This window comes from Terrapene carolina, unplaced genomic scaffold (assembly GCF_002925995.2).
Source record: "Terrapene carolina triunguis isolate 2854851 unplaced genomic scaffold, T_m_triunguis-2.0 Scaffold189, whole genome shotgun sequence".
Taxonomy (NCBI): domain Eukaryota; kingdom Metazoa; phylum Chordata; order Testudines; family Emydidae; genus Terrapene; species Terrapene triunguis.
Window position 1 is genome coordinate 746,415 of NW_020664540.1, and position 21,612 is coordinate 768,026.

The window sequence follows — 21,612 nt, forward strand, 5'->3', positions numbered from 1 at the left end:
TAGCCCACGAAAGCTTATGCTCTAATAAATTTGTTAGTCTCTAAGGTGCCACAAGTACTCCTGTTCTTTTTCCTCAGAATTGTCACCTAAAAAGAATGTCTCAGGTTTGGGAATCTCCCTCACATCCTCAGCCATGAAGAGCGATACAAAGAATTCATTTAGTTTCTCCGCAATGGCCTTATCCGTCCTTGAGTGCTCCTTCAGCATCTCGACCATCCAGAGGCCCCACTGGTTGTTTAGCAGGCTTCCTGCTTCTGATGTTCTTAAAATTTTTTTAAGTGTTTGGCTAGCAGTTCAAATTCTTTTTTGGCTGTCATAATTATATTTTTATATTTCATTTGCCAGAGTTTATGCTCCTTTCTATTTTCCTCACTAGGATTTAACTTCCACTTTAAAAGGATGCCTTTTTGCCTTTCACTGCTTCTTTTACTTTGTTGTTTAGCCACGGTGGCACTTATTTGGTTCTCTTACTATGTTTTTTTTTAAGTTGGGGTATACATTTAAGTTGATCCTCTATTATGGTGTCTTTAAGAAGTTTCCATGAAGCTTGCAGGGATTTCACTTTTGGCACTGTACCTTTTAATTTCTGTTTAACTAACTTCCTCATTTTTGTGTCGTTCCCCTTTCTGAAATTAAATGCTACAGTGCTGGGCTTCTGTGGTGTTTTCCCTGCCACAGGGATGTTAAATTTAATATATTATGGTCACTATTACCAAGCGGTTCAGCTGTATTCTTCTCTTGGACCAGATCCTGTGCTTCACGAATCTAGAATTGCCTCTCCTCTTGTGGGTTCCAGGACTAGCTGCTCCAAGAAGCAGTCATTTAAGGTGTCAAGAAACTTTATCTCTGCAACCCATCCTGAGGTTATAAACTCATTATTATTGAGTCTTTTATTTTTATAGCTCCTCTAATCTCCCTGAGCATTTCACAGTCACTATCTATACTCATTGAAATTTGAATGGGGATTGAATGCCTATAGAGGTTAGGCACATTTGAAAATCTCACCCTAAATCATTAAATTACAAGGATTCCCCAAAACCAGGAAAAAAAGATCTGTGATAAATCTGTGTTCTTTTCATCTGTGTATAGGAATTTGAGATTATATATTAAACAGAGGAAGATAGAAATAACTCACCCTCTTTTTAATCTGAAATGAATTAATAACCAGCATTGATGGTTAGAAATGAGGAAAAACACCATTTTCCCCAAGAACTTTTTAATTTAGCTATATTAGTTGCTGCAGATTTCTCACTTTTGATTGCTTGATCCTACAGATATGATCTAAAAATAGGGAATGGTGCTTAAAATATGGCAGTTTCCCAAAACTTTGATTAAATAGAGAGGGGGGTGGGGGAGATTATGCTATGGTAGGGAAACTCTCCCACCAAAAACCTGTTGTTAGTTAAAAAAAAAATCAGTGTATTTTTGTCTTAAAAACTGAACTTTTGGCTTTTTCCCACTAATACTTGGAATGCAAGGGTAGAGAAAATGCCCCTTTTCATTTATTTATGTCTAGTTGTTAGTTAATGTGTAAGTACATTAACACAATTGTATTAGATATGTCAGTTGGGACGATAGCTTTGAAAAGAACATGCACTATCAAAAATGTATGTTTAGTATGAGATTCTGGTCCACCTGGTGGAAAATATTTGAGGTTCTGTAAATATTATAGCAAGATAGAACAATGACCTCAGATGGTTTAAAAGACTGTATGCCATGCCATGGCAGTTGTTTGCTGCCACTTGAATACTCTTACTGTTGTCCCTGGATTTAATTCCTGATTCTAATTTGTGTGTGGTGTTTGCTTAAAGGTTTTTTTTAAACAAGAATTATGACCACCTCAGTGGAAGATCCTTTGGCTTTAGAACTCTTTTCCTCTGACGTGTCCATCATCGCCTAGATATATTTATGCTACAATGCAAGATAATTACATTTTTCTCTGTCTTTTTTCCACTAAATTGTGGGACTTCCAGTTGACTGTCATTTGGTTGATGGGTAGGAATGGTGCATGGCAGAATCTTTTATTGTGTATGTTTTGTATTGGTGGTAGGATATTGTAGGAATGGTCGTCTACAGTAAGAAATCTTTATAATAAAGAAATCCTCACTTATGCTTGAGGATTCTAGAGGGAAAATGCTAAGCAAAAGATATGTATTCTGCTGTATGTACTGGATCGATGAGAGTGGTGGAAGCATCTCTCTGAATGAAATTTCCTGTCACTTTGTCACTGTAATGAGTTGTAATTGATTATAATGCATATTCTGCCCTGCAGAGACCTCTGTTTGTAAAATATGTAGTCTCCTATTTAGGTTTGCTTCTGAAATTAAAGGTGGAAGAAAATGTGTGGTTCTATTTAATAAAAATGTGAATGAGGTGCCCTTAAATCCCTGTATAACAGGGAAATATGAAAAAACAAAAATAACTGATAAAATAAGGAATTCTGAAATTTAAGTTAGAAATGTCTTAGCTTGCTCATGGTAACCTTATACTGAAGCAATCTAAGAGTAATTCTTAAAGACTGATATGACTGACATCTGTCAACAAAATTAAAAGGCTAAAAACATCTAGCAATCTGATTATCTGATCATCTGAGATAATTCTGAAAAATAAACACAGTAAAAAACCTATTTGGATTTGAAGTTAAGCTGGTGTTTGTTCTGCTTATTTTGTAGATGAAGGGATCCACATCATTGTTTGAAAGGATACTGCTTCACTGTTCATTTTTCTGTTGTCTTTTGCTTCCTGTCCAAGCTTAGATGTCCTTTTCCTGTTTGGATATAGAGGTATGCTACTGTATTCTGTAGTTTTCAAACTGGGGTACATGAGCTCTTGTCGGGGTATGTGTGAAAAATCCTGTAATGGCAGACAACGCATTTTATATAGTACAACTTAGCATCTAATCAACAACTAGAAACTTGTATGAGGGACTATTTTTATCCAAAATGAAAGTGTATATATAATAAAATTGTTGGCTAATAATAATAATAGTAGTATCCAGGACAACACACTCTAGGACTTGTATGTTGTGTTGCATCGTGTTATCCCTTACAGACCTTTTTATTTTTCTGTTTTCATATTTATATTATGACCCTATTTCATATGGGAGTACATAGTAGACTACATTATTTGGAAAGTGCTATGCAGCCTAAAAAGTTTGAAAACCACTGAAGAAATTGTATTCTGTTCCAAGCACAAATCTTAAGATTTTGATCAGATAACTTTTTCCTGCCTAAACAGTAACTAAATTAGTCTGTCTTCATTCATTCTCTTCTTTGGTAGTTTAACATAATTATTTAACTGGAACTAATGGTTTTTTTTAATTTCTTCTACTTTTGTAACCATTGACAACTGATAGCAGGTTAGTTAAGAAAAATCATTCACATTTCCTTTAAATATTGGAAATATAACTATTCATATTTAGTGCAACTAATCATGGTTTCCTTATATAGTTTAGTAAGATGTTTGGTCATTACATGTACCTCCTGTTATAGTTTAAAAGGACATGAGTAGTAAGACCAGGACTTTTAGATCTACATGTATCTGCAATATTCCTATTGTTCACTGCATTCTGCAAATAACTTTATTCTTATACAGTGCCTAAAACACTGGCACCCCAATCTTTATTGAGGCCTTCAGGAGGTACCGTAATAGGATAATATTTTTGAGAGAGATTGTCATGGGTATACACTGTTTCTTGAATATTTTATGGTTAAGAGGCTCTGTATATGAACGATAAAGAAAATTATTAAAACTTAGTATTGATGTGAATGCAGAATGAATATTTCTACATTGAAAAATATTTTTAATATTGCTAGAGGTGACGCACAAAAACATTTTGTATAGATTATTGCTGCATAGAAAGATTTGCCCCCCCCCCAAGAGATCTGCATGTCTTAGTCTTGTCATAATTCCCAATATGGGTGTCTTAGCTCAAATGAGAATTACAGAATTGCCCATAGATATTGTTTTCCTCAAAGATTGAGGGTAAATTTGTTTGTAAATAACTGTACCTCCACACTGATCATCTCTTCTGATCTTTTAAACAGATATTACTTTTATACCTTTTTTTTTTTTTGGACTGTTAATATCTTTTGTTTTACGGGTGAGAACTGTTTTCCTTATTTTACCCATTTGTTCCTTGTTTGGGAATCCCCGTGCTTTCCAGCTCCTGGAACACTCTTGTGTCAGCAGATAACTTTTGCTTCCAGTTTCTAATCTTTGGTCCTAATATAGGCTCGTAATTATAAAACTATATTTCTTTTGCATGTTCAGGAAGATAGTTCTGTTTGTTCTCTCCACTCATTTTCTTTCTTTCTTTTTCTTTCTTTCTTTCTTTCTTTCTTCATTTCAACAATCTGCAGTTCAATCCTTACACAAATAAGCATAAAGTCTGTGCTAGATGTTTGCTAGGGCAGCTTCAAATTAAGGACTCTGAAGCTGGCCCTATGATACACAGTATAGTTTTGAGCAATAAAATGGTATTGCTCAGCAATTAGCTTGGAGATAGAATCTCCTGAATTAGAGCATTAAATGATTAAAAGTTACTGATCGAAAGCTACACTCTAGCACATGCCTAAATTTTGTATACAAAGTGAGCCTTTATAGGTTGTCTACATGCTTTTTAAAAACTTAGGGTTAAACAACACAAAATGTGTGAAGTTCAAGCAACAACAGAGTCTAGTTTTTCAGCACATTGAAGACACTGTAGCCCATGTTTCATTGTCTTCCTCTGAAGGCTTCATCTACATGTTGAATCAGAGAAGTGACAAGACAGAGCCTGGTGGAACACCACAAAGGAGAGCCCTCAAAGAGGAAGAGCAGTCTTCCATTTCTATGAGAGGAAAAAGCAGAACTATTCTAAGGCAATTACTTCCACCTCTGCCAAATCCAGCAGAGATGTAAATAGCACCTTGTAGTTGATTGTATCAAAGGTTACTGAAAAATGTAACACAGCTAGCAGAGACATCTGATATTGCTGTTTCCATACTTGTCCTGGTCTGAAACGTGATTGTCTGATGTTAAAAGAATGGAAAGTTTCACCACTACTTATCTTCTTAATTATTTTCCCCAGAAAAGGGAAGTTAGAGGCTGGGTAATAGATAACGATGACACTTGTGTTAAGAAATGGTTTATTGAACAAGAACCATAGTATTGGATCTTTGAGGTTTTGTTGGCAGTTTGCCCTCCCGTTCGGAGACACTAATGATCCCCTCCAAAACTGAGCCATGTGAGTCATCCAGCTGAGCTCAGCTATACATGCCAGACTGAGTACTTCATCTGGCATGGTGGTGTTTTTATTAATGATTTGACCTCACAATGAGTAGCATGAGTTGAAGTTCCAGGTTATTCTCTGCTGTTGTCTTAGTCGCTACCCCACAGGTCTTGGTACAAGCTACATTCACATATAAATTTTAAAATATAGTTTAGCACCCTGGATTTATGTTATTGTTTAAGCTCAGCTGCTCAAAGGTTGGAGTCATGTCTGCTCAGATCTTTACTCTGACTTAAAATTTGATTTGTCCTTGTGAATTAAGTAAGAGCCTCCCACTCCTAAAGGTTTTACTTGTACATCACCTTTTCATGTAGATTTAGCTGATACTATTATGATAGCTGCAAGTATCTGCAAAATGTAAAATCTGTGATGGGGACAAAAATGAAAATCCTTATAGTATGGAACTTGCACCAGAATTCTAGTGAGTAAAATGGGATTAGTCATAGAATGACTAGCGGCTCTGTTTTAATTTCTGAAAAATACTGTGCACAGGCATGCTACAGGACTCCAGTTTGTGTTTTCTAATGGAGATCTGCTATTGAGTCCTTAAGAATTTGTTCCTGAAACAGCTGTCACTTTAATTGAGTGATAAGGTGCACAGGAAAACTGAGATATCAGTTGTTGCTCTTAGCTTCAGGGGTTCTGTTTTCTGGAAGTCGGCTTCTTTGTACCGTGGGTGCAATAGTAACTTACCTAGATGGAACCTTGTGCCTGAAATTTACATCTCCTTTGAAAAATTTGCTTAGTGGATGTAAACTGAGTCCCTCCGTTAAAGTTCACCCAAATGAAAAAAGGCACCATGATCTGTAGTGGTGTATAAACAAAAATGTAGTGCCAAATTTTCAAAATCTGAGATCTGTGTATTACCCACATTTGTGTTTACCTCTAATTGCATATGCACCTAGCTAATGCATATGCAGGTGAAAGTACCCCCATGCATGCAATTAGTCAGTTCGAGCACCTAATGTGAAGTATTCATATGAATTCCCTGCCCTTTTGAAATACAGCCCTTACAGTATAATAAAGTGCTTGTCAATGTGCTTTTAAATCCGTTCTGTGTTTATTACTGTAGTGCTTTGTGGATGGTTTCAACTGTTTTGCTTTGTAAGAATTTTCTAGTTTAGTGTGCTAGAGAAGAGAATTCTTCACCCAGTTGGCTACCAGATGCTGAACATTTTTTTTTTTTTAGCTTTTCATGTATGACAAACTTTCTTGAAAAAAGGCAAAAAATATCTCACTGTCAGGAGAGTTACCTAGCAAGATACTGTTTACTGGAATTTTACTGATAATTTTCTTTTGAAGAGATGTCCAATATATGTCATTTCACAAAGTGGAGTCCTGTGGGGCCTTGTGTAGATATATCAGTATGAAGTCTCATTTGCCAGCTGACAATCCAGCCTTCAAGCAGATTCATATCTCTATGAAACTGTCACCTGCTGCTTGTTCTATGTTCAATATGCATTTCTGGTTGAATCTTGAGTATTACTTCTTTTCCCCCCTTGTTGTGGCTAATTGCTCAGTTCTTGGTGAAGCAAAAGTACTATTTAGGTTTTAGAACATCTTCATTTAGTTTTATTTCTTCCCTTCATTGGGATACCATTTTTTGTGCATTAAACCCTGATTGCCTGTTCTCCATTGTTTTTCTTTACCATTCTACTGCTCCTGTTTGTGGAGCTCTGTTCTCCTGGGCCTCCTAACTGGAGGACTGCTTCTTCAGTATCAACTTTAGTGGCTCCTTTTCCCAACTCCTTCCCGCATTCAGATCCTTCTTTGGGCACTCTCCAGGGTTCAGCCCTCTCCTCTTTTTATCTCTTGGTGATCTCATCCTCTTGCATGGTTTCAGCAACCACCTCCAGACAGATAGGTCCTAAATTCACACTGATCTCACCTCCTTCTGTCCAGCAGTGCATCTTCAACTGTACTGCTCACTAATCAAAAACAGTCTCCAAAACTGAATTTCTTTCTCACCTTTAAAGCTCTTCTATCCTTCTTGTCTCAGACTCTGAACCTCAGTTACCTCTGACTTGCTTCTTATTCTCATCCCCATAACCACCCTCATGGAGTCCTGGCACTTTCCTTTTCAGTATCACTACAGTCTGCTCATTCTTCATTATGCCTGCTGCTGAGACCCTTGCCAGGCCTTGTTATTCTCTTGGCTTGATTACAGCCCTATTCACTCTGTTGGGCAATCCAGGTTTGCTCTCCACAGAGTTCTGGTGCAAGTCTTCTAGTTCTCATCCAACACACGCTGTCTCTCTTTCCTCCTTGATACCTCTTCAAATCATGTTTTACCAAGACATCGGGCCCTCTGATCTCTGAAGAACACTTCAGTGCAGCAGACTTGGTCTGGTTTCTTTATACTCCAGTTATTCTAGAAACTAGTATTTGAATAAGAGCTCTTTCTCCCATACCATGCAATCTACTGCTTAATTCTGCAATTAAGTTATATGTAGGTGTTTGGTGCTGCACTGTTGCCAGGTGAATTGTGAGGTTGTAAATTCAAAAATGGACTACAAGGAACCTTTGTTTAATCACAAATATAAATATCATATTTAACAAAAGGAACTAGGAAATCATAAATAGCACGTGCAGGTATAAAGTAATTTTTGTTTTTATGGGGTTGTTTTCAGTGTGGTATATTTGGAATTGAAGGTATATTACTGCCATTGTAGTTGGTGGAGCTACACTAGTGTATAAGAGAGGAGAATTGGGCCCCTTTCAATTTAAGGAAGGTGAAATACATGAGTAACCACAAGGGTTCATTTCTAATAGAAGTGGTTAGGAGATACCCATGTACTTTTACCAAAAGTTCATTCATATTTCAGATACTACCCTGTTTCCCCGAAAATAAGACAGTGTCTTATATTAATTTTTGCTCCCAAAGATGCGCTAGGTCTTATTTTCAGGGGAGGTCTTATTTTTCCTGGAGCTTCGGGGCCTTATATTCCAGGGTGGCCTTATTATCGGGGAGGTCTTATTTTTGGGGGGATGCCTTATATTACAGCAAGAGGCAAAACTGGAAGTAGGTCTTATTTTCGGGGGATGTCTTACTTTCGGGGAAACAGGGTAGTTACCCTCTAATTCTGCATGGTAGAAAGATTCCATGTTGATAATCATGTATACATCATTCCTGTAAATAAGCAGGTACTCTCTAACGCCCAGTTATGCTATTTCCTGTATTTGCCTAGGTCCTCCATTAACATCTCTTGATTTTTGGTGCACAAGATAGGTTGGGAAACTATATTTAAAGCATTTTTAAATTGAACAAATGTATTCTCCCTTCAGTTGTTCTGCCAATTCTTTGTACACTGACCTTAAAGAATCACAATCTCTGCCATAATAGATACTGTAATTCAGTCTTCAACTGTGTTAATTCTTTCCTGAACAGGCCAATTGTGCTGCGTTCCGCTGCATTAACAGAGCAGTCCTGTTATGTGGACCTGTTTCCTCTGGGGAGTGGACTTGTACTTGTACTTGTGGATCTCTTTCCCTTGGAAGCCGTGCTCCCAGCGCTGTAAATTAATGCCCTCGTGGAGGTGGAGTACCTGCAGCGCTGGGAGAGCTCTCTCCCAGCACTGATGCACGACCACATTAGCACTTCAAAGCGCTCCCGTGGCAGCGCTTTGAGGTTTTGAGTGTAGCCACGGCCTAAAATGCAACAGAAAAGCCAGAACAGTGGAGGAGTCCACTCCATGTCCCCTGTGCTGTGTGATACAGAGCTCTGCTGTGATCTGGTGCTGCTCATCAGGAGTAATGTTGATGGGCCAAGGGTGTGGCCAAGTGGTTCTATGCACATTGTGGACCCACTGTTCCCAAACTCCTACACTGAGGGCAGAGGCAGACTGCATCTGCTGCTTCTTGCCGCAGCCAGTAGTGGTGCTTGTGGCCTAGCAGTGCAGGTACTGGAGACATTTCTGGCAGAATGAAAGGAGGAATGTGTGTCTTTCACTACTCCCTCTGCACAAATCCCAGCGTGTTTTCCACAGGTAATTAAGGTTTTGCTCGCAGGACTAGTATTTGGCTCTTGGCCTTTTAGAGCCCTTGAAAAAGGAACAATACTTTTACAAATTTACCACATTTTAATATTTTATGCAAATATGCTAACTTTGCCTATCTATGTTCATATGTGCACCTGCATTTTTATATTTGTATATGTAAATGTGTATAGAGAAACTTATCACTTTTTTACAGCTATTACAAATGTTCGTAGAAAGATGAAAGTATGTGTATGCCTATATGCACTGATGAGTTATTGTTAGAGCTGTAGAGAGCTATGCCTTATGCTTTTTTTTCTTTCACAGAAATTACCTATTACAATATGGACACCAGTAAAAAGACAGAACCCCCTGTGTCTGTAGAAATGGTACAACAAAGGGCGAACCCTGATCACACTCCAGGATCAATTTATGTTCCAGAACAAGGCGGTTATAAAGAGAAATTTGTAAACACAGTGGAAGACAAATATAAATGTGAAAAGTGTCATCTCATATTGTGCAATCCTAAACAGACGGAATGTGGCCACAGATTCTGTGAAACCTGCATTAATGCATTGTTAAGGTACGTGTTTCTTACTGTGTTAAAAATGTTAATATGATTGAAAATTCAGGTTAAACAAATGTCGTTTTTCCATCTTGTCTTGCATGTACATTTTTTTTAGCAATTTAAAGATTATAGGGCCTGAGATAGAGTGCAAAATAACAAATTAATTTTTTATTAGTTTATTTTTTCATAAGAATGCTGAGTTATGCAACTATTCATGGTAACATGAGAATAAAAATGCAGCTGTTATTTTTAAAGGTAAAAAAAAATAAATCTAGCTTTTTAGTAATACCTGACAATTTAAATATGTTTCATTTGCATCTCATCTCTGATACGTTGCTGCTGATGGTATTCGGTACACGTTAGTTCGAGTTTTGAAATAACAATAAATGCATAGTACTTAGCATGTTCAAAATATTGCACAAACTTTAATCCGAGCAGCATACTTGTGGGGTAGATATTTAGTAATATCCTCTTTTTATTGATGGGAAACTTGCAGCAGAGGAAAGAAGTGAGTTGCCCCAGGCCACCCCCTTCACCAGGAATGGAGCGGAAATAGAATTTGGGAATTTTTTTCCTTCTACTTATTCCCCATAACTATTCTGGCTCGGTGTATGCAACAGACTATATTTCATTGTGGAAATATAGCATTGTTTCAGAGGTTGAGTGTGAAGGGCTAGTGGAGTTAGATACATTTAAGTAACAAATCCTTTTCTCTCTCCTATTCAGTGCATCAAATTTATAATAGGAAAAAGAGTTGTTGTGATACGTATATTATTTTCTCATAAATTTCTGTTTGTGCTAAGAAATCTAGTAATTTTTCTGAATATACATTTTTAGGAAGCAGTCGTCTGTGGTTAATAACAGATATTAGTTACAAATATTTCACATCCACTGTCAACATATGGTTAAGTACACACTGATTATATGCTAGTGAGCTGTGCATTCTCAGGGTCATCTGAGGAGAAACTTCAGTGAAGCTATCTGCTCCGTATGCAGCAGTAGTTTAAAAGAGCAAATAGGATGCTTGAGTGCATTCAGTAAAAGCTAGAAAATGATGACCTTGTATCACACAGTATATACCCTCATGTGGAATACTGTCTCCAATTTTGTTCACCGCACCTTAAGAAAAATATTGACGATATTGAAGCTGTGAGGCAATGAAGATACTCAGAAGCATGTTGAGATTTACATACCATGTGCAATTACAAGGAGTAGGATTAGTTAATTGGGACGGGGTAGGATTTGATTGGAATATTCAACCTGAATGACAGCAACAGTTGATCAGTCATTCCTTTAGTGACCCATAATATTATTAACAGCAATAACTTATTTATACTGTACAAGTCACTTTATAAAAATAGAATAATTTACCTGTTCTACAAGAGATTACAATCCAAACACAAATAAAGGCAACTGTACAAATAAGGGATGGAATAGGGATTAATAATCGAGGGAAGATTACTGGGAGAAGTGTGTGTGTGTGCGTGGGGGGAGGGGCATGAGGTAAATTTAGGTTTCCTTTAAATAATATTTCATGGCCTATATAATCATGCTGTAGAATTTACTGACATAGGAGATTGAGTCAAATTATGCCTGGCTTTTTAAAAAGAGCTAGGTATGTAATAGACACTAATAATCGTTTTGTCTATGCATGCTGAAATACTGAGAGGTAACCAGAGCTGCTGGATCAGGCGTGCTGTAAAACAGGGCTTTGGAGCGGAGCCCGGAGCTGGAGCGCGGAGCAGCTCCGGAGCAGTGGAGCTGCAGGTTTTTGCCTGGAGTGGGAGCGGAGCCGGAGCACAGCCCCAAAGCCCTGCTGTAGAAGTTAGGAATGGATGTTATTTTTTCCATGTAAAGCATTGAACAATTGGCTGGAAGCATTATGGCTGTTGTTGTTGTTTTCTTTTTTCCTTCCTTTGGAATGCCAGGTACAGTTCCCCAGGCTGAATTGACCAATGTTTCATCCATTGTGGCTGTTCATATTGTTCCCATAATTTATGGTGTATAAACGCATCTAAATTGATCTTTGTATCTGATGAAGAAATAGGTAGATGTTTAAAATGACTATATTCAGGACCATCACAACAAGAAAGAAGAAAAATCCTGGCAAAGGAAGTCTGTACTTCATTTTATGCTGCTATTAAATACGTTTTTTTTAATAGTTAAAAAAGCATTTTCCATTGTAAGTGGAAGTTGAATTCAACTATTTACTCAGTTTTCAAATTCTCTTGAAGGATTACTTTATATTTTGTTTTCTTTAATGTTAGTAGTATTTGTTCCATTTGATTCTATACTAACTTTCATTGAGCTATACTTTCTTAATCATTAATATTTTTAAATACTTTGAGCAATTATAATTAAACAAGACGCCTTTGATTTACTTGCACCAATCTAAAATCTGATAAATACAGAAAATTCAACGTGGGATAGAAAATAATTTGTCTATTTTTTTCTCTCCAGTTCTTCTAATCCAAAATGTACAGCGTGTCAAGAGAACATAGTTAAAGATAAGGTATTGTTGTTAAAATAGTCTCTTATTCCTAATATTCAATTGCTATGATTTATTTAAAATGTGTTTTTCTACTTTGCAGAAATCTTTTTTTTTTTTTTTTTTTTTAAAGCGTTATAATGCTGTTTCTTGGGAAAAATTTTTATTGTACAACTTGAGCCTAGTATGTCTTACAGCATGCCAAAGTAGTAACCATACAGGATTGGAAGCCTTAACGCTGGTTGATCCTGGAGCCTCTGCCATTCGATCACGATCTCCAGGCAGCTAAAAGTCGCCTCCGATCCTGACCAAATGGCCCCGAGTTCCTCCGAGCTCACCCGAGTGCCACTCCAGGTGAATCAGTCGAGGAGCTGATCTTGGTCTGGCGCAGCGGGGCTCAGGCAGGCTGCCTACCTGCCGTGGCCCCACGCCGCTCCCAGAAGTGACTGGCTGCTAGCACGTCTCTGCGGCCCCTGGAGGGGAGGGAGGCAGCGGGTCTCCAGGTGCTGCCCGTGCTCGCAAGCACTGCCCCTGCAGCTCCCATTGGCTGGGAACCGAGCTGCAGGGATGGTGCTGGGGGCGGGGACAGCTCACAGAGCCGCCTCCCCTGCACCCCGCCCTGGGGCTGCAGAGATGTGCCAGTAGCCAGCTGCTTCTGGGAGCAGCATGGGGCCAAAGCAGGCAGGAAGCCTGCCTGAGCCCCGCTGCACCACCGACCAGGAGTTGTCTGTGGTAAGCATCTCCCGGCCAGAGCCTGCACCTCGCACCCACGCCCCTGCCCCAGCCCAGAGCCCCCTCCTGCATCCAAACTCCCTCCCACACCCCTCACCCCCTCCTGCACACCAACACACTGCCACAGCTCGGAGTTCCCTCTTGCACCCAAACTCCCTCCCAGAGCCCACACCCCTCACTCTCTTCTGCACCCCAACACTCTGCCCTAGCCTGGTGTCCCCTCCTGCACCCAAACTCCCTCCCAGAGCCCACACCCCTCACTCCTGCATCCCAACCCCCTGCCCCCCAGGCTCAACCAATGCATACCCCACAATTGAGAATGTTACACTGATTTATGACAATCCCTGAAGGATTTTGGATCTGTAAACCACAAATGACACAAATAAAAAGTAAAACTCCATGAAATGTCCAGTGGATTCTATGAGATTAGATGCAGTGTGACCATATGACCCCTGCACCCCAACTTCCTCCCAGAACGTACACCCCTCATTCCTGCACTCCAACCCCCTGGCCCAGGCTCAGCCCAGAGCCCCCTCCCACACTCCGAACCCCTAGGCCCTAGCCCAGAGCCTACACCCCCTCCCGCACCCCTGCCCCAGCCTGGTGAAAGTGAGTGAGGGTGGGGGATAGCGAGTGACAGAGGGAGCGGGGAATGGAGTGAATGGGATGGCGCCTTGGGGAAAGGGGCGGGGTAGATCCTGGATTGATCTTAAATTCAAAAAGTGATCTTGTGCGTAAAAAGGTTGGAGACCACTGCTTTACGTGCACAGTTAAGAAGGTTATTTCATTGACATCCTTTTTTCCATTTTTTCACCCACACTTTAAACAGGGTATTGACTACGTAATGTTTCATCAGTGTAAAAGAAAGTTCTTTTTGAATAGTAATTACCATTTATTCAGTTCTGACACCTTGATTATCAAAGCTTTGAGATGAGTTCTATACTGATGTAGGTACTCCCTTACTCTCAAGAGAGAGATGTTGGATATATCAATCTCTCTGTAGCCTTTTCACAAAATTGTTCTCTTCCAGGATGCAGAGAGCTCTGCAGAGTGCTGTGTTGTAGACAGTGTAGCTAGCTATACAGGGTATCTTCCTATCACTGCGACCCCTTAGTAGAAACACATCTGTTGCACTTAGGTTTAGGTCTTCCGCAGTGGCTTTCCTCCCATTTAATGACATCTATATCCAATTTCCTGTATCTATAAGTTAAATCAGATTTTTATTTTAAAAATAGCTTTTGTGCTAGACTCTGTTCATCTTGTTACCTCATCCCTACAGTCATTTTGTTTTGTGTACCATAGAGATTATGAGGTGTCTGGGGCAGGGATTGTCATCTGTTGTTACTTCTCTGAACAGTGCCAAGCACAATGGGGCCCTGATGTGGTTGCCATGCTGGGGTTCCTAGTTGCTGCTATCAAGCAGATAATTTATAATAATAATAAAAATGTCCAGCCAGGTCATCACCTTAATGTAACATTCCCCCTTACCTTTCCCACTTAAAAAACCCCAAACAGACAGACACCTGGCTATATATGCTGGGAAACCTCACATACCTTCAACTTTTCCTACCAGCACAGGGGGAGGAAACTAAGGAGAACGTGGATTATTGAACACATACCAGACTTACTGTGCAAGTCATGACTATTTTCTGTAAAACTGAAATTCCACACTAACTTCTGCTTTCACAAAATGGAACAGCCCAAAGGTTTTATAGAACTGTCGAAACACCTTGTAAAATTATTCAAAAATCTCTTTCCATTATCTTTATTATGATATGCAAAACTGCAGCCTCTTTAAATTGTTTATGAATTATTTTGGAAAAAAATTACAAAAATCCATGTTACGTAGATTTGTGTGAGGAAAAAAGTGCCCGCTCATTAAACTTAACCTGGTGTCCGAAAAGCATACAAAAATCTTTCTGCTTCATCTAACTATCGCAGTGAAGATTCTGTGATCAGAATTTTGCTTTAATTTTATTACTGTTGCAGTAGGCAAAATAATTCTCATGCAACTACAGTAGAACCTCAAAGTTACGAACACCTCGGGAATGGAGGTTGTTCATAACCCTTAAATGTTCAGAACTCTGAACAAAACGTTATGGTTACTCTTTCAAAAGTTTACAACTGAACATAGACTTAATGCAGCTTTGAAACTTTACTATGCAGAAGAAAAATGCAGCTTTCCCTTTATATTTTTAGTAGTTTACGTTTAACAGAGCACTGTACTGTATTTTCTTTTTTTTTTTTTTTTTTTTCTGGTCTTCTCTCTGCTGCTGCTTGATTGCATACTTCCAGTTCCAAATGAGGGGTGTGATTGACTGGTCAGTTCATAATTCTGGTAACTCTGAAGTTCTACTACTGTATGTTATCTCTGCAGTACTGACAGCATTATAAGTTTGCTTTCCCAGTAAAGTAGCCAGAGGTGTTGGCAAACTGCAACTGACTAAAAGATTGTACTCTTTCCTATTGGACTCGGAACTAACCATAATTATCCATGTATTCATGATCTCCAGACCTGCTTTATTGCAGCTTGTATCTAGGAATGAAGCCACACCCAGTTTTCTTTTCTTTTTTAAAAATAGTATCCATAGCATACAGTGTGGCAACCTCTCGTATTAATTCAGATTGCTGGGAACACGTTACTCTGCTGCTTTCTTTCTGCCTTGTCTTCCAAGTGAATACAGAGTTCACTTCACTGTCTCTGTATTGATGTTCCAAGCCCTTGATGGAATTGTTCCTGATAGCTGAGATATCACCTCTCCCTCCACGACCCCAAACAACAGCTATGTTCCACTGGGAATATGAAACTGTTGCCCAATAAGTAGAGGCTTGCAAGATACTGACCTTTCACAGGAGCCAGCCTAAACTGTGGAACTCATACCTGTAAAAGATAGGAAAGACCACTGACCTCGCTGGGTTAAGAACTAAATGCAAAAGTCATCTCTTTAACAAAGCCCATGTACTCATATGTTCTATATATGGACACACTAATAAAGCTATATCTTCAATAGAATAGGAAGGAAGAAAAAAAGAATAGGAAGGAAAAGAATAGTGTTTATTTGGATACTATGGTTTAGGGACATATAAATATCTAAATAGATAAGTACCTGTCTGATTATTGCTGTTCTCTCTCTTCAGTTTTCTACAACTCAGTTCAATCCTTTGTGGTATTTCTAACTGGGAACTATTTACTCGCTGTCTTGGTATATCTATTTTTATTGCTGGGTATGCTGTGCTCTGATGTATGCTTTGTTACTACATATAGGATGCTCTCTTTTATTCTGTGTTAATCACTCTGTTCTTTCCTCATTTGGGAAAATTTATGTTTTACCCCTAGTCTTTCCCCCATCCGCGAGTGACTTCTGTAGGTGAGAGAGACAAGCTTTCGAGCTTACACAGAGCTCTTGTCTCTCTCACCAACAGAAATTGGTCCAATGTGAGAAACAATCAGAAAAATATTTAAAATTCAAAAAGTGGAAGTGTGGGAAGGCTTTCAGTCCTCTTCATATACCAGAAAGAATAATAATAAAAAAAGAGGCAGGCCCTATTTGTTTTTTCTTTGTTAGGCTGCCTCTCAGTTTGTGAACTGTGTGGATTTTTTTCTGGTTTCCAGTGTCAGTCAGCTCCCTGCACTCAAAGCCTGAATGAACTAATATTGCTATTGTGGGATTGTTTTAAAAAGTATTTTTACTTTATTTGAAGTTATGTTCTTCAACTGTTTTTTAAATCTCTAAAACAAAGTGGCTTCAAATTTCAGGTATTTAAGGATAACTGCTGTAGGAGAGAGCTTCTTGCCCTTCAGATATATTGCAGAAATGAAAACAAAGGCTGCAATGAACTACTAACACTGGCACAATTACTGGTAAGTACTGTGATGCCATCACAAGCTTTCTTTCAAATTAAAGAATGGGAAAATCTACAGAATTCAATTTTAATCCACCTATTTCCTGATTAATCAGTGATGTGAGCTAATCTGACTGTTTATAGAAGTGATCATAATAGTTTTTTTGAAACTCTACTTTTAATTGATCCATAAAGAATCTTAGTCATAGGCCAACATTTTCGGTTTGGGGTACCTAAAAATCCTTCAGTAGGAGTCCTGTGTTCTTAGTATCTATGAAAATCAGGCTACTTATTTAGGTGCCTAAACTTTAGACTCTCAATTTGGAAAAGTTTTTGGCTAGAATGTTCAGACTTTAAGAACAAATCTTAGATGCTCATTTGGAAAACCTGTAACATGCAGTTGCTTTGCAGATCTGGAAGGCTGATGTGTAAGTGGTTTTTCACTGAGCTATTTTTTTTGCTATTTCACATACTTTCTTTTTTAGTTTGAATTCCTTTTTGATATTTCGTTGTTACCAGTTTTGGGCCTCTAATATAAAGGTATTTCCACTTACACTTGAAATTGTGACGCTTCTGGTACTTCTGAATATCTAAGATAATCTGAAATTTTGGCTCTTCAAGACATAATATAGCAGTCATCTGAGGGTCAGATTCTAACTTCAGAAATATGTATCTCAGTAAATCCATTGCTGTGTAGTCATGCACAATAGCGTTGGCAGATGTTCTGAGGTACAACATGGTGCACATCTAAGATTAGACTCTGGTCCTGAGTTTATTTTGGGAGAGTTATCTTTCATGGGTATGATAAGAAGAAACATGTAAAATGTCATTAACTTGATTGTTTTATCTTACAGATGCATTTGAGAAATGACTGTCAGTTCGAAGAACTTTCATGCCACCGTGCTGATTGCAGAGAGAAAATATTGCGGAAGGACTTGCCAGACCATGTAGAAAAGACCTGTAAATATCGGGAAACTACATGTAAATACTGTAAAAGCCAAGTCCCAATGATTACATTACAGGTGCAGTGTTTTCTTCCATCACTAAAATCAGATCTTACATGTAATGTAGAATGACCAATTTTCACATGCTTCTTTTTCAGCAACCATCCGAGGTATTGGGCTTTCAGTCTTAAATAAGGCAAAATTTGCTTCAGCACTTTTGAATTCAAAAGGAAAATATTCTGTCAAGATATACTTGCTGTCGAGGAAGTTGTCACAACCCAAGTATAAATTAAATTGAACAGGAAACATTTGAACGCCAGAAATAGAAAGAACCAGGGTTTTTTTTGTTGTTGTTGTTTTTTAAAGTACATTTTTCACATGATGCAGGGAACAACTGCAATACTAAAGTAATTTTTTGGCATACATTTTTCTATTCCATCCTATTTAAATTGGTATATTGTGCAAATCTACCATCCTAACAATATACCATCAAGCAGGAGTATGTGTTTCAGAGGAATAGCACATTATCATTTTTCCTTTGTTTGGGTGCTGTCTCATCCAGAACAGCTTTACGTCACCTTTGCAGGTGTGGCAGGGAATTAGATACTCTTGTATAAGCTGATAAGGAAGAAAATGACATGACATCAAATTCAATAATACTTACTGTCTCTGCATATCATGTACCATATGCGATCATATTTAGAAAGCATTATTATTATTTTTGGCCCAAGAGTAGGGTGTCTGGTAAGCAGTGTGTTATAAGTGGGATAGAACTATAGGATAGAGATTGGGGCTACCATTCTGGTCATGCGTGGCAGAATTTGTGGAGGTTCTGTGGCTTGGCTTTGTATGTTATCACACACTGCATCTTATGATATTGAGCCCACTCTGATATATATTCACTGTATTTATTTTTTATATATTTGTGCAATGTTTCCATGTCTACAACTCCCTGGACCTCTTAGAGAATGGCTAGAACTTTCCACTTTCTAGTAATTATGTTTTTAGCTATTACTGTTAGATAGGGACAAAGCTCACAAGGGTGTATTTTTGAAAATACAAAGCAAATATATGTGGGTTAACAGGAGGCATTGGTGATTTATTTAATATGATTTGTATAGAGGCATATTAGCCTCTAACCCTGTAGGCATTACTATACAGAGGCAAATATATAAATAAAATATGGGAGAAAGGCAGATGTTATATACGGGCTACACAATAGAGAGATTCTGATGCCTTTCTCCCATGTTAGTCCAGATTTAGTGAGTGATATGAACCAGTGGATGACTTTCTAAAATACTCCTTTTATTCAGATACGCTGATTCAATTTCAGAGTAGCAGCCGTGTTAGTCTGTATCCGCAAAAAGAACAGGAGTACTTGTGGCACCTTAGAGACTAACAAATTTATTTGAACATAAGCTTTTGTGGGCTACAGCCCACTTCATCGGATGCATAGAATGGAACACACACAAAGAAGATATCTCAATTGATTGGCCTCTTACAGTTGGTATGGCTACTTCCACCTTTTCATGTTCTCTGTATGTATAAATATCTTCTTTCCGTGTGTTCCATTCTATGCATCCGATGAAGTGGGCTGTAGCCCACGAAAGCTTATGCTCAAATAAATTTGTTAGTCTCTTAGGTGCCACAAGTACTCCTGTTCTTTTTACTGATTCGATTATTTTTTTAAAAAAAGTTAACAAAGATAAGATAACTTAAGTACATCATTGTAACTAGGGAGAGAGAAGTTACAACAATGCTACAGTTTTGGTTATACTTATTTTTATATAGCTGATCATTCCTTCTGTTCACTCAGCTCTCAAAACTGTCTGTTAAAGGAAAACTTGAAAGTCTGCTATCTGTAAGTTGGAGTTGTTGGGGATATAGTTGAATTGAGATGTCTAAAGCCATTCTGCACTTAATTTTTAGGGGTTAAATATTGTGTCTGTAGAGTAAATCTTAGTGATTCTTTAAATATGTTCATATTGAACGCAGCCTGGGTTCCTGAATATCTCTTTTTTTTTTATTCAGGGAGCAGAAAAATTAAAAGGTCTAGTCTTATGACAGTGAGATTTGAATAACAGAAGCAGAAGTTTCTCAGCTTCTCTTGCTGCATTTCCTGAAACAACTTAGTTATGCATTTTTGTCTATAATTATGTTATTAGACTTCAATCTTTCAAGAGTTGTATTTTTATATTTTAATTCCTATCTTTAACAAGACCAACAGTTATTTTTGATTTACATATACTGTTTTCTGTAGTTCCGGGGGGGGGGGAAAGGAAAAAAAATTGAGCAAGTATTTTCCTCAAAACTTGATAAAATGAGAGCATTCTAAAAAGTGTAACTTCATCAGAGACCATAGTATTTTTCAGGGTCCACAAAGGGAATGCACTTCATACTAAATTGAGTTGTATACTGAGATGTCTAATTTTACATGTAGTAAAAATCTGAGGGATTAGCCAGTCCTTTTTGTATTTTGCTTCTTTATAAACTTCTTAACAAGAGCAAGTTGGTAAGTACAGTCCTTCCTATACCTGTACCAGCTGCTACTGACCTGGACATTGGGGTATCCCCAAGAAGTGTCTTGTCCCCATGAGAGCCTATGGTCACTAAGGATTAGTTTCCAATTTGATCACAGATGGTAGGAGCAGGCTAATTGCACAGATAGGAAAAACCTTCCCTTGCTTTTCATCCAACATTTTATTTTAACAATCTATAGATCTCAAATTAAACTTTTAAGAGCTTATCCTGCAGAATTGAAAGGATCTGTAAGGTTAAAGAAAAGTGACAAGCGTGTTCGGATGTAGCAAGTGGTGTTATAGATGGCAAGCAAATGCTCTGTGACTAGTGGAGGGGAATGCAAAAACTTCTCAGTTCTGTTGAAAATTGTGATTAAAATGAAGCACTGAAGCATAAAAAAGGGGAGAGCAGGAACCTTTGTAGAGTTAGACCAATGCCTGCTTGTTGTAGGAGTTCAGCAAATCAAAAGTGTTAGGTGTTCCTATATTCAAAATATTAATGAAACTAATAGTTTGCTACATAGGACCAGCTTCCAGTTGTGGTGGTTTTGGTGTTTCAAGAGCGCAACAATAGCCACAGCGTTAAAATCCTGGAGGAGTAGAGATCAGCCACTGATCAAGCAGTAAATACCTTTGTGCCAACATTGTTTTAAAAGCCTGGAAGAATGTAGTCTGTGAGATTATACAAATGCTGATAAATTTGGGTTTATTTTGGAACGTTACCTGACTACCGGTATACTTGAGTACCAAGACTTAGTCTGGTTGTAACCAGACCACTCAGTTAGATGAAAGAGAGATTTGCTTTGTGCAATCCATCTGCTCACCCTGAGCTTAAGTTCATCTCTGTTGGCCTGTGCAGACCATCAGGTTTATAAGCACATTAATGAGTCAGGCAGGCATTTCAGGGACTTGAACAGAAAATGAAAAGCAGTACAAACATTTTTTCGAGACTGTACAAAGAAAAAACCAAAGGTATGCAAATGGAAACAAAAATAAATTTTCTTGTTTCATGTATGGTTCTCGTCTTCATAGAATCTGCCTGCCCTGCAGCGTAGGAAATCCCCTTTGCGGCTGACAGACTATTTAGATAGTCATATGGACTTGTGCTTTTTTAAATTTTAATTGCAAGTATTTGTGTAGGCTATACTGCAATGCTTTATCTCCCTAGGTGAATTCATTTCTAAACACAATTTTATTTCATTTTATTTGAAGCAAACAAAAAGCTTTTGGTACAGTACAACATGTTCTACAGTCCACTGTGTCTTTCTGGCA

At 38.2% G+C, this 21,612-nt stretch overlaps 1 protein-coding gene across 1 annotated transcript in view; it reads left to right on the forward strand.

The window, feature by feature from the left end:
- TRAF3 (TNF receptor associated factor 3) overlaps positions 1 to 21,612 on the forward strand; it is a 67,119-nt gene that overhangs the window by 19,331 nt on the left and 26,176 nt on the right. The window contains exons 2-5 of the mRNA XM_024215193.2: positions 9,574 to 9,829; positions 12,275 to 12,326; positions 16,792 to 16,896; positions 17,732 to 17,899. Of these exons, the coding sequence (XP_024070961.1) occupies positions 9,591 to 9,829; positions 12,275 to 12,326; positions 16,792 to 16,896; positions 17,732 to 17,899 (564 nt within the window). The 5' untranslated portion in view covers positions 9,574 to 9,590. The remainder of the gene's footprint in view (positions 1 to 9,573; positions 9,830 to 12,274; positions 12,327 to 16,791; positions 16,897 to 17,731; positions 17,900 to 21,612) is intronic.